The sequence below is a fragment of the Aedes aegypti genome, unplaced genomic scaffold (genome assembly GCF_002204515.2).
Source record: "Aedes aegypti strain LVP_AGWG unplaced genomic scaffold, AaegL5.0 Primary Assembly AGWG_AaegL5_hic_scaff_111_PBJ_arrow, whole genome shotgun sequence".
NCBI classification, from domain to species: domain Eukaryota; kingdom Metazoa; phylum Arthropoda; class Insecta; order Diptera; family Culicidae; genus Aedes; species Aedes aegypti.
Genome location: NW_018734537.1, coordinates 1 through 13185, shown reverse-complemented (window position 1 = coordinate 13185; position 13185 = coordinate 1). Strand labels below are relative to the sequence as shown.

At 38.7% G+C, this 13185-nt stretch overlaps 1 protein-coding gene across 1 annotated transcript; it reads right to left on the bottom strand.

Annotated features, from left to right (window-relative positions):
* Window positions 1-5572: 5572 nt before the first annotated feature.
* On the bottom strand, window positions 5573-12796 carry LOC5576973 (UDP-glucuronosyltransferase 2B15). The gene is made up of 5 exons (XM_021856069.1): window positions 12589-12796; window positions 12312-12532; window positions 11965-12256; window positions 6325-6874; window positions 5573-6263 (listed from the first exon to the last, which is right to left on the bottom strand). The coding sequence occupies exons 1-5, from the start codon at window positions 12702-12704 to the stop codon at window positions 5880-5882; spliced, it is 1563 nt and encodes a 520-aa protein (XP_021711761.1). The 5' UTR covers window positions 12705-12796; the 3' UTR covers window positions 5573-5879.
* Window positions 12797-13185: the final 389 nt, after the last annotated feature.

Sequence of the window (13185 nt, the reverse complement as noted above, 5' to 3'; positions counted from 1 at the left end):
CACTTTTAGAACGTTTAATTTCCGGATTTACAAAACGACGAAAGTAACATTTTCAACTTTCGCAACCTAACCACTACTTTCGCCGCCCCGCTGTATGGAGAGACAAAGTGACTTAACCACGAATCAAAACAAAACACTACTTGAGCCGATTTTACACTGGTAGAAAAACGTCGAAAGTAACTGAATGAAACGGCTTATCATTTTCTTATAATTATTTTTGTGGGAAATAATAGAAACTACCTAGTTTTTGAACGTGAGCTGAGTGTATGCAAAATTTGAGCGAAGTACACGGCAAAAAAAATGTTAAAAAGGTGATTCATTTTAAAACAGTTTTAGAAGATAGATTGTGATTTTTCCTAATCAATTTTCTCAAATCCGTATAAAAGTTACTTACGTCGATTTGAAAAAGTAATCGAGATTTTGTGACACTCAGTGGACCAGTAATGCTTGAGGAGATCAAACTTCTGTACCCAACTGGTAACTTTGAGGAGGCAGGCTTCGATGAATTGATATCATAGCTGAAAAATCGTTTGGACAAAACTGAGCCAGATCTAGTCCAACGTTATAAATTTAGTACAAGAGTGCAAAACCCTGATAAGACAACTGAAGATTTTGTTTTGGCTTCAAAATTACAAGCGGAATTCTTTGGATTTTCAAACATTAAAGAAACTGCTATTTTGGACCGTTTAATATCGGGGATAAGAGATAAACATTTACGTCAGCGTTTATTTGGCGAAGAGAAACTTACTCTAGCAAATGCTGAAAAAATCATAGTTACGTGGGAGGTTGCAAGAGCAAATGCGGGTACGGCAGTAGAGCCACTAAACGCAGGACCAGGGCATATAGAAGCAATCCAGCACAACCCAGGCATGCAGTATGGAACACATTACGGAAAGCTGAGACAGACGCTGGATTTAGCGCGGAAATACCAGGAAGAAGAATTCAATAGAGGAGCTGAAAGCAGCAGAGGTCCGATGTAAAGTCGTCTGGGCGCGAGGCCATATGACATTGGACAGCAAGGGAGAGGACAGCGTCAGTATGGATCCAAAGCAATGAATTTCAGGCAGGATGGAAGAGGTATGACAAGGCCTAAACCAGATTATTCGCAGATGATCTGCAATTTTTGTGGGATGAAGGGTCATTTTAAGAAAGAGTGCTTCAAACTCAAGAACCTTCAAAGGGATGCCGTTAACCTGGTGGATTCTTACAGGCCAGGGCCCTCTGCAGACCGCCATATAGCCGAACTAATGGAAAGGATGCAAATGAACGATTGGGATGGAGAAGAGAGTGATTCAGGTGATTTATAATGCATGTTGGTCTCGTCCATTAATAAGATGAGTGATCCATGTCTAGTCAGGGTTGATATTGAAGGAAATCTTTTGGACATGGAAATAGATTGTGGCGCTTCTGTTTCCGTTATTGGTAAAAATCGATATTTTTCAATTTTTTTCCAATCCTTTGAGTAAATATGCTAAAAAGTTGATAGTGGTCAATGGATCAAAACTCAAAATTGAGGGTGAGGCAAAGATCTTAGTGAAATTTAAAAAAAAGGAAGCATTGTTACAGTAACTTGTGCTGGATTGTGACAATGATATTTCCCTTTACTTGGGCGAACTTGGCTTGATGTATTCTATCCCGACTGGAGACGATTTTTCTCAAATTCTATAGTAATTAACAATATGACAACTGAGTCTAATGAAACTGCTATTGATAAGATAAAAGAAAAATATAGCGAAGTGTTCAAAAAGGATTTTTCGACCCCAATAGAAGGATTCAAGGCGCAATGAGTGATGAAAAATGAGGATCCTATTTTTAAAAAGGCTTATGATGTCCCCGCAGGTCCCAACGCATCATCTTTTCATCGATTTCAAGGCGACATACGGTTGTATCAACCGCGTAGAGCTATGGAAAACCATGGACGAGAACAGCTTTCCCGGGAAGCTCACGAGACTGATAAGAGCAACGATGGAAGGTGTGCAAAATTGTGTGAAGGTTTCAGGCGAACATTCCAGTTCGTTTGGATCCCACCGGGGACTACGACAAGATGATGGACTTTCGTGCCTGTTGTTCAATATTGCGCTAGAAGGTGTTATGCGGAGAGCCGGGCTCAACAGCCGGGGTACGATTTTTACGAGATCCAGTCAATTTGTTTGCTTCGCGGATGATATGAACATTGTCGGCCGAACATTTGAAAAGGTGGCAGACCTGTACACCCTCCTGAAACGCGAGGCAGCAAAAGTTGGACTGGTGGTGAATGCGTCCAAGACAAAGTACATGCTAGCTGGTAGGGCCGAACTCGACAGGGCTCGCCTAGTTAGCAGTGTTACGATAGACGGGGATTCGTTCGAGGTGGTCGATGAGTTCGTCTTCCTTGAATACTTGCTGACGGCTGACAATAATGTTAGCCGTGAAATACGGAGGCGCATTATCAGTGGAAGTCGGGCCTACTATGGACTCCACAAGAAGCTGCGGTCAAAAAAGATTCACACCCGCACCAAATTTACCATGTACAAAACGCTTATAAGGTAGCCCTCTAAGGGCATCAAACGTGGACGCTGCTCGAGGAGGACTTGCAAGCACTTAGAGTCTTCGAACGTCGGGTGCTTAGGACGATCTTTGGCGGTGTGCAGGAAAACGGTGTGTGGCGGCGAAGGATGAACCACTAGGGTGGGGCTTATTTCCAAAAATCTTCCGTAGTCAAGATTTACAAAGTGGAAAATGATCATCGGTCTTAAAATAACATCCTGTGAAAAAATGAGAATTTTTGGTGACGGTTTAGAGGTGGCGCAAAGGGCGTATGTGCAGTTTTCCCATTTTAGTGAACTCTGTAAAATTTTGGTATGCTTTTCAGCTTGTTTTGGTGATTTTAGGACCCTTAAGGGCAAAAAATCACCTCAAAATTGCGATATCTCCACTCCTTTAGATGATATTTGACAAAATATATTTTATGCATGCGATTTTTGGCCCTTGAATAGGATACGCTGGCTGATTACTATGAACCCGAATATGCATATGAATAGCTGGGGAGAATTCCTATGCTAGTAGAATAGAACAAAGAGCAAAGAAGAATGAGAGAAAGAACAAAGAACACAGAAGAATGTAAGGTGGGAGGGTGAAACTAGTGATATCTTGAGTGTAACTGAGGAATCTTTAAAAATCTCGATTTTACGCAATGGAGAAAAGTTCCAGTAATAAACGATGATTATATTGACTTCTATTTACTATTACCGATTTGTCTTAAATTCCAAACAGACTCATATTCCGAACACTCGGTTTTTGTATGGCGATGAGGTTGAAATGTATCTAGTTCAGAAATATTTTGAACAATTTTTCTTCAAGTAGGGGAAGAGCACCAATTTTTTAACCATCTCTAGTTTTCGACCCATGTATACGATTTTAGATTACTATTTATGGAAAAATTGCAGTAACGGCTAAAATGTCCTCAACTCCATGCGAAGTTTCATCATTATTCTCCTGGTAGATATAGATCAATGCATGTCCACTTTACTGCTTTAGTTCAATAATCGTTTGGTTGTGTTTTCCTGAATGATGATGGTAATTTATCGAAAGGGAACGTTGCAAAATATACATCCTGGAAATTTAGCCTCACGCAGTATCTATTGAGTTCATAACCAATTTATATAATTATTTATAAATACATAGGACATCCTGTGAAAATTCCTTCATGTAGCTCTGTTGCAATTCCTAAAAAATATGTTATAGAACTGTGAGAGGTTTGCAACCTGAAGTGCTTTATCTCTTGCACCCTATAGAAGTTCGTGCACTAATTTGAATTTTGACTACCGATTTTTTCCTTCTGCTGTTGTTTATATACATCGATTTCAAATACAGATGTAGAACGATGTATTGATCTTCAACTGCATTTTCGTTCGTCCGAAGTTGTGTTGCAGGTGTTGTGGCGAAAGTATTGGAAGCCCAAACGCAATTAATTGCTAAAATGGCATCCTAATCCAGATATTCCTGTGGAAATTCTAAGAGGAAGTGTTATTGCTAGAAAGCAGAAATCGTTTATGGATTTACCTAATAAGGATATATTGTGCGGGATCAAATTCCGAACATCTAAGGAATGAATCTAAACTCTTCCACTTCATAAAAAACTACTTCTATTTGTATAAAGTGTACGGATTTTGAGCCTGTATGGACTTAGGCCCCCTCTGTTATTTCTTTCATTTTATAAAAGCAATTGCTGGAGTTATATCAAACGGACATTCTAAAATACTAAATAAGTGTTAAACTTACATACAATCACATCTCATACATCCAACCGAGATATTTTCACGGTTCCGTAGTTGATTCTAATATAATATCATCAGTTACACCCTCCCACCTGTTTAACCCAGCCCACCTTACATTCTTCTGTGTTCTTTGTTCTTTCTCTCATTCTTCTTTGCTCTTTGTTCCATTCTACTAGCATAGGAATCCTCCCCAGCTATTCATGTGCTTATTCGGGTTCATAGTAATCAGTTAGCGTAACCTATTCAAGGGCCAAAAATCGCATGCATAAAATATATTTCGTCAAATATCATCTAAAGGAGTGGAGATATCGCAATTTTGAGGTGATTTTTTGCCCTTAAGGGTCCTAAAATCACCAAAACAAGCTGAAAAGCATACCAAAATTTTTCAGAGTGCACTAAAATGGGAAAACTGCACATACGCTCTTTGCGCCACCTCTAAACCTTCACCAAAAATTCTCATTTTTTCACAGGATGTTATTTTGGGACCGATGATCATTTTCCACTTTGTAAATCTTGACTACGGAAGATTTTTGGAAATAAGCCCCACCCTAATGAACCACGAGCTCGCCCAACTCTACGGCGAACCTAGTATCCAGAAGGTGGCCAAAGTTGGATCCGCATTGGATCGGCCAAAGCTGGAGCCACATCGGATCCGGTTGGTAAAAGAGAGGCGTGGAGAGCAGCGAGCTAGGTGGGCGGATAAGTGCGTATCAATCTGGCGAGCGTGGGGCAGAACCGAGGATGGAGAGATGCGGCCACGAACCAAGTATTGTGGCGTGAAATTGTTGATTCAGTGTTATCTGTTTAGATGTTAATTAAATAAATGGAAATGAAATGAAAGGAGTAATATTGCATGTTTGCAAGTAAGCAGCATTTTTTTTGCAATCTACTAGACGACGTGCAGCCTTCGCTCTTTAGCGGAGAGGCCTGTATCCCTGAGTCTGGTTTTCTATATTTGTGCTCTTACGTTTTGGCTTTGATGCATCTTCACCTTGATGAAACCAGCATTTTATAAAACTTTGGTGCCAAGTTACTCCAAATTGTTTCACGCTGGAAAATTTCTGAAAGTGACATCAGATACAGCAATCCAAAATTATCTAGAGACATATGATTTAATCCTAAGAACACGCAACAATGTTATATATGTCACGCTGTGAAATGCACTGGGAAATGGATAAACACAAAAAGATTTTTGAAAGGATTGGGGCATGAACCATCCAATTTTAGGTTCATACTTAATGATATTATTGGCATAATATCAGATATTCGAAGATTTTTTAGTTTTTCTTTCGGATTCATCAAAATGTCATGATCTGTTATATGTTTGGCAGTAGTAAACTGCAGGTGTTTTATTAATTTTATGACTTAGACATAGCGTTAATTTCAAAGTTGGAACCAAGCAAGTGTGATCTTTGGTGCTGCACTAGAATTGAGAGACTATTTAAATTATACACAATCAATAACTTTTAGTGCACTCAATAAAAAAATGTTACATCTGATACTTTCATAATCTTTGAATGACTAGCCCATCGATCGTTTGGATAATATTTGCAACAACCAAAGTAGAAACCATCAGTGCCACACACGCAGTGGGCACTTTTTACGATAGTTATTAAATGAAATTTATTCGAGCTTGTCTATTTTCTTATTTGCTTGCTTGTGGAATATAGATTTGAGACCCCATATCAAGATTTTGTACCCAAGTACGATCACTAACAAATATAATGCAAACACATCTACGAGGTTTGACTTGAGGGTTCCCAGTTCCAATGTAGGCGATTTCATATGATTCAAGTCAGGGTTACGAATGACATACTCAATCCACCATATGGCTCGATCCAACGGTTTCTCGGGTTGGTCCTGAAGGAATTTCGATCGGCGCTTCATGTTTTCCTTATACTTGGGGGTTTCTAGCACTTTCAATACAGTGTTTCGAATTTTTCCAACGGTTAGCGTTTGGAAATCAAGCGCTTCTGCTACTCCAGCACTCACTGAACGGTGACAGTTCTGCAAATGAAAAAAGTGTTTATTCTGATTGAATTAGAAACTCGATCGGTTATCTACATACCCTAATTTGATCCATAAAAAAGGGCATCCCGATTAACGGGACTCCAAACCACGAAGCTTCCTGGGTACTCAATCCTCCCGAATGAGTGATGAACGCCTCAACGTTGGGGTGAGCGAGAATACTGTTTTGTGGCATCCACTTCTTAATAATAACATTTGGTGGAAGATCCAGCTTCAGATCTGATTCAAATTTCCACAAGAAGTGATAATGTGGCATCTGTCGAAAAGCTTCGATGAACATTCGTTGACGGTGTTCGCCTATTTTATCACTGCGAACGTTGGTTCCCAAGGAAAACAGGACAGCTCCTTTTTTGCTACTTCGGATAAATTTCTCTAAATCTTCCGGCAGTGGAGGGGGATCTTTGATGTGAGCCCCACCAATAGTAACTACATTAGGAGGAAGAGCCTCCAAAGCATCCATTGCCGGATGGGTGTTGACCAGCATGAGTTGAGTTCGCGTTTCCAGATCGCCTATATATGGCAGGTTGGAATAGTTGAAATACGATCGGACCATTCGATCAACAGTTGGCATGATGTAGAAGTAACGATAACTGTAAGTTCAATAAAAATATAGGCGAAATATTTAGTTACGCGTATAGAATGGATTCGCTCTCGTAGTATATGAGAAATGTGAGTAAATTTTAGAGCAAGATGACCCCAAGAAATTAATATCTCTTGTGGGCTTCACGGCCATGCGGTTAGTGTCGTCAGGCAATGAGCGCATCGTGTCATGGGTTGTGGGTTCGATTCCCGCTGCAGCCATTGAAACTTTTTGTCAGAAATGTTTCTCGGCTGTACCATTGGAGCATGCTTGTCCGTTGTCTAGTGTTAAGTTACAGTCTGTGCAGCTAAATGGCTGAAGACGGTGTCCGTGTCTTTAAAAAAAATATCTCTATTGCTTAAAGAACATGTGAAACAAGCAGAATACGGTCAAACATGCAATGGACTTCTGTAAATATTTCTAAGTCTAAAGCCAGGGTATAGACTACCTGGAAAAACCTGGAAAGTCAGGTAATGTCAGGGAATTCAATTTTTGACCTGGAAAGTCAGGGAAAGTCAGGGAATTCCACTAGAGGTCAGGGGAAAATATAAATGCTGATTTTCTGCAATTTAATACGATGTCTGCGATTAATGGAAACAAATTGGTATTCAATCTTTCATAATAGCACTATATCATTGCAAAAATGCTATTATGCATGTAGAGTGAACTGTACTTCACTACTTATACTTATCCTCAGATTCTATTTTTTTTAATGAAGAGCATCAACAGTGCTCTTCGAAGTTGCTCCAACAATCTTAAATTCTAAAGTTTATCAAATCAACTAATTTCTAGTTCCGGTCATTTTGCTCAAAATGTTGATAACATATAGAGCTCAATCCATTAAATCATGTTAATCTTTACGAGTTTGCTTAAAATATTTTAGTAAAACGATAAATAGAGAAAAACAATGAGGGTTCTCATTTTCAAGAGCACAAGGGCAGGACAGGATATTTTCTGTTTTTTTTTTATCGGGTTATTTCTGGAAACAGTACATTTTAAGATAATGCCACAATAGTGCTCTTATACTGATATTTTTTTTTTTATTTTGCAATGTTTTTCATTTTCGATTTTACTATTTCAATGTTCCAGAAATTTTCGAAAATGTGGTGAATTAGAGTTCAAGCGCTAGTTCAGGATTTTTATCAGGAGCTTACTTACAAATATGCACATTTGATTTTTAAAGATTATATTCGGGAAATTCTCCAGATATTCTGAAGATCAGAACATTCCTCATTAAAAATTATTTGGGAACTCCAGAAAATGCTTGGAAGCTAAAATTTCCGGAATTTGGTTTGAAGGAATCTGCTCAATATTCCATTTTCAGTTTCTGAGACTTGTAGCTACTCATTGAAAATTCTTAGAGGAGTTCCTCCGAGCTAGGACCTTTTCGTAATGGAAATTCCCTTGACTTCCCTGGCCATATATTATCATTGTACCTGCCACACCTTTGACATTGAACTTTGACAAAGAAAGCTCTCAGTTACCTGTGGAGTAGCATAGCAGCAGGCTCTGTCCCAGTGAGAACGTAATGCCAAGAAGAAGAAGAAGAAGAAGAAAACATACCAAACCAACAAATCAGTATGGTCTGGATTTTTTTCTGGAAAACGACTGGAAGGTCAGGGAAAGTCAGGGAATTTTATTTTCAAAATTCAGTCGACACCCTGAGAGCCCTGATAAAGTAAGATGGCTATGAACATGGCCATCATGCAAATAATAAAGGGACAATGTTGTATCGTTTCGATGTCGGTAGAGCAACTTTGGTTAGGTGGCTGATTGAAAAGTATTCGGCGATTAAAAATGGCAAAAGACGGATTTCACGCCAACTCGACAAAGGGATTGGCAGCACCCCTTCAGAATTCAATGAAACTTTCTGGGTGTGAAGACTATGTGAAACTAAGATACCTTACATACTTTGTTTTTTTTTTCAAAATCGATCTACACTAACATTTGGAAAGGGTTAAAGTTTTCTTTACTTATTTTTATAAACCCGTATAACTCGAAAACGGTAAGACCTACAAAAAATGTTGTATGGGGGACTAAAATGACATTTCCAGAAGTTTTAGAAAAAAATATTGAAGAAATAAAAAAACATTTTCTACACTGAAAAAAACAATGATTCAAAACTTTAAAGTCAATTTAAAAAAAAACGGCCGTTTCAAATTTTGATTGTTCTTAGACAAAAAGTTTCGCAATTAAGTTTACTAGAAGTCGTCCATACATTGCAAATTGGGCATATGTAAGGGAAAAAAGTTTTTCTAGGAACGAATTTTTCAAGTCCAAAACTGAAATTTTTTTTCAAAGATTTTGTTCTAAACCGTCAAATATGATCATGTTTTCAGGCAATAAATGAGTTTGAATCAGAAAATAGATTGTATTTTTTTATTGAGTATAGTTAAAAAACGGAATTATACAGTAATTATGTTTTTTAAATGAAGGCAATCAATGGACTTCGCCTCTGCCTATGAGATAAGCAACTCCGTCTAACAATCCGACTATGATGATGGAAGAATGGAAGCGTAGGGACACGTTTTGTTTATCCGTCTCAGGTTGTAGCAAATGCTATGAATGGATAGATCAAGTGTGATAGATTAAGGGTAGAAGATAGAAGCGAATGAAAGATACAACTACAAAGTACGAGGAATGTAACGGACCAAGGATTGAACCCATGACCTTCTGCTTATGAGGCAGAAGCGGTAGCCATTGGACCACCAACCCCGTTGCAAGCTACCTAGTGGAGATCTTGAAAATTTATCCCAAATTGAGTAATAGGGTGTTGGTGGACGAATTTGTCTACCTCAGGTCATTGATAACGTCGGATAACAACTGCAGCAGAGAAATTCGAAGACGTATCATTGCCGGAAGTCGTGCTTACTACGGACTCCACAAGACCTTGCGGTCTGGTAAACTTCACTTCCGTACTTATACCATGTACAAGATGCTGATAAGACCGGTAGTCCTCTACGGGCATGAGACGTGAACAATGCTTGAAGAGGACTTGCAAGCGCTAGGAGTTTTTGAACGACGTGTGCTTATGACGATCTTCGGCGGAGTATGTGAAAACGGCGTATGGAGGAAAATAATGAACCACGAGCTTGCGCAACTCTACGGTGAACCCAGTATCCAGACAGTCGCCAAAGCCGGAAGGGTACGATGGGCGGGACATGTTGTGAGAATGCTGGACAACAATGCCCAAAAATGGTGTTCACCTCAAATCCGGCCAGTTCAAGACAAAGGGGAGCGCAAGAGCTAGGTGGTTTGACCAAGTGGAGCATCTTGGAAGTGTGGGGCGATCGAGAAACTGGAGGTTAGCAGCCATGGACCGAGTTAGTTGGCGTAACATTGTGACGCAGGTCATGTCTTGAAGGACTTAGGCTGCTACGTCCAACGCTAGATGAATCGACATCGCATTCGAAATACAAGCGAGGTGTCATGATGGGGATTTGTTTGGAGTTGTCGAATAATTTGTTTATCGCAAATAAAATGTATGAAGAAGCGAATATTAATAAGCGTGTAGAATACGGCAGACTTCAGTACAGAGCGAATGTCGAATAAATAATTGCGAAAATAATATTCAGAAGGTAATCAAGTAGAGGTCAGTGACGTTGTCGAAGCCTACGAATACGCGGGTTGTTCGTAATAATGATATCAAGGTTAGCCAAGTAACCATAGACACTAATAATCAGGAGCGTGATGGGTGCGGTCTGCACCGAGCCCGGAATTTCTAGGGGCCCCAAAGTCATGGTGAGAATTTCTCATACCAGATAAAAATCCGGATTCTACCAAACTAAAATGTGATCCAACAGATGAAAAAGTCAGATTTGAAAGGATCTCGAATTTGAAATGTGAAATTGATCAGTTGATGTATGTGTTTTTGTTTTTAGGTGTTTTATTTAATACTAATTTTAAATTGGATTTCACCGTTGCAAAACAGTTCGTTTAAAAACTTAACCTGCATAAAATAATGGTTTTTGGTTAATAAGCACGCCATTCTGTTATTTGAAGAGATGTACGATGTAACTTGAATTATCTAAATATGCAAATGCCTCAATAATTTTGGGCTGTGGGTAGTCTGACATAAGGAATCCAGAATAACACATCCAACTAATTAATGTAAAATGAATCAATATCCAAATGAAATTGGTTTTTCAGTGTACTTTTGTACATATACGATCTACAAAAATGTTGGTACCCTAGAACAATTAATTAAAACGCGTTTGGAGTTCATATTGAAATTACTTCTGAAGCACTATTCAGAAAATGTTACTTCTGGATGAGCTGTCTTTGGTTGGTTGGTTTGACTTTATTAACGAGATTTTTAGCCCTGGGCTAGTTCATCTCGGGACCAACGGCTTTACTTCCCTTCCGAAGGAAGTCGCCACTATAACTTTTTTCGTCATAAGTGACTATGTCGGGGATGGGATTCGATCCCAGGTCCTCGGCGTGAGAGGCGAGTGTTCTAACCACTACACCAGGTCCGTCCCCTTGAGCTGTCTTTATGTAGATGGCATTTTTCTTATTGAAGTTGATATTGAAGCGTTATGGATCAATTCAAACAACTCGACAAGCATAACGTCCAAAACAAATTGTAAATTGTTCGATTGAGCCAAATAGGAAAAACTGAAATAGCAGTACCCATTTCCTGTACTGTTATTTTAGTTTTTCCTATTTGGCTCGAAAAAGTAACTTAACGTTTCACAAAACATTCAAATCACTAAAATTATGGAAGAAAAAATAATTTTCAAATTAATGCATCCTTACATAACCCACTTCTATAATTTTGTAATGATTAATTATTGATCAATGGATAAGCATTCATTGGCCAATGATGTCCCATATTATGCACTAAATGCCTTAATTTAGGCAACAAACAGGTAATAAACCAGAGAAAGATGAAAGATAACCAAATTACATATCATGACAAACATAATTACAAACCATGATATACTTTATAATTCATTGTTATCACTCTGGTGAAAAAAAAAAATATAAGCTGCATCCAATTTGCAGAGCTCAAATCTTGAAAACCAGTGCAAGATTAGATATTGATAAAAGGTCATCGTCTTACGAGCCACCGTTATCAAAGATAGCAAAACTACTTACGCTGAACTGAGCAAGCACAGCAGTGTGTTGTATGCACGTTGTCCAAGATTCATCTTTGTGTCGTAGTTGAGCGCAAAGTACGGAGTATACGCAAAATGCTTATGGCCTCCCACGACGTCTACCGAGTAGGGCGGATTGTTGAACGGCGTCAGAGATAATAGCGGTGGATAGTTGAACCTGTGTAACAGCGGTAACAGGCACGGTCCACAGCCGTAGTCGTAGATCACTAAGTCAAACTTGAAATCTTCCGGGTAGGCCAAAATTTCGTTCATACCGTTGGACTTGAGGACAGCTAGGATAAAATAAATTAACTAATTTTTATGTTTTTCCGATCACAAATCACTCACCATCACAAACACTAGTGTAAAAATCAAGAAACGAGAACACCGTTCTAAATGCGGATTCTTTCGACATTTCCACATAATCTACACCTTGATCTTCAAATAATGCAGGGTACACATGTTCCATATGAATGTACGTTAAATTATTTTTCGATTTATCACCGTCCATTGTGATTGTAGTTAGATTGTGCCCTCTCTCGACCAGCGCTTCCATCCATACTCGATTCCTATGGTAAAAACGTTATTACAAGAACAGCATGGAAATGAATTTCACCTATCTCACCAAATGTGATGACTTGGACTAGGAACCGTCATAATACACAAAATGTTAGCACTATTAACGGTTGTCAGCGTGATCGAAACTGAGACAATAAGAAGAAATACATCCCTTAGCTCCATTCCTACTGGATTTGATAGACGTACTGACTGTAATAGAGCTCTAGTCGCGAGAAGCGTTAGGTGTGGACTGCTTTAGACTGCCCATTCACTTGATTTACAATTAGTATAAGTTTGCTTTGCGTGTAAACTTCTATATATGCTTACAATCTATAATCACGTGAGTAGTCAGTCGAGGGGACATTTAAAAGACGGATCGTGCAATGTACAATTGCATGGCAACTATAGCTTACATTTTCTTGTTGATTGTGGGATTAATTGTTCACATTACGATATTTTTTGACACTTTGCTTTAGTTTGAGCTTGAGCATTGATAACCTACGGGTGAAGAACTAGCCATATGTTAATGTGCTAAAATTCACCTTAATAAAGAAACAAAAAAAAAAAAAAAAAATTGATAACCTACAATACTACTCTGTGATTGGTCATAATAATCGAAGTTACACAAGAAACTAACTGATGATGGTCGCGTAATCTCTCTCTT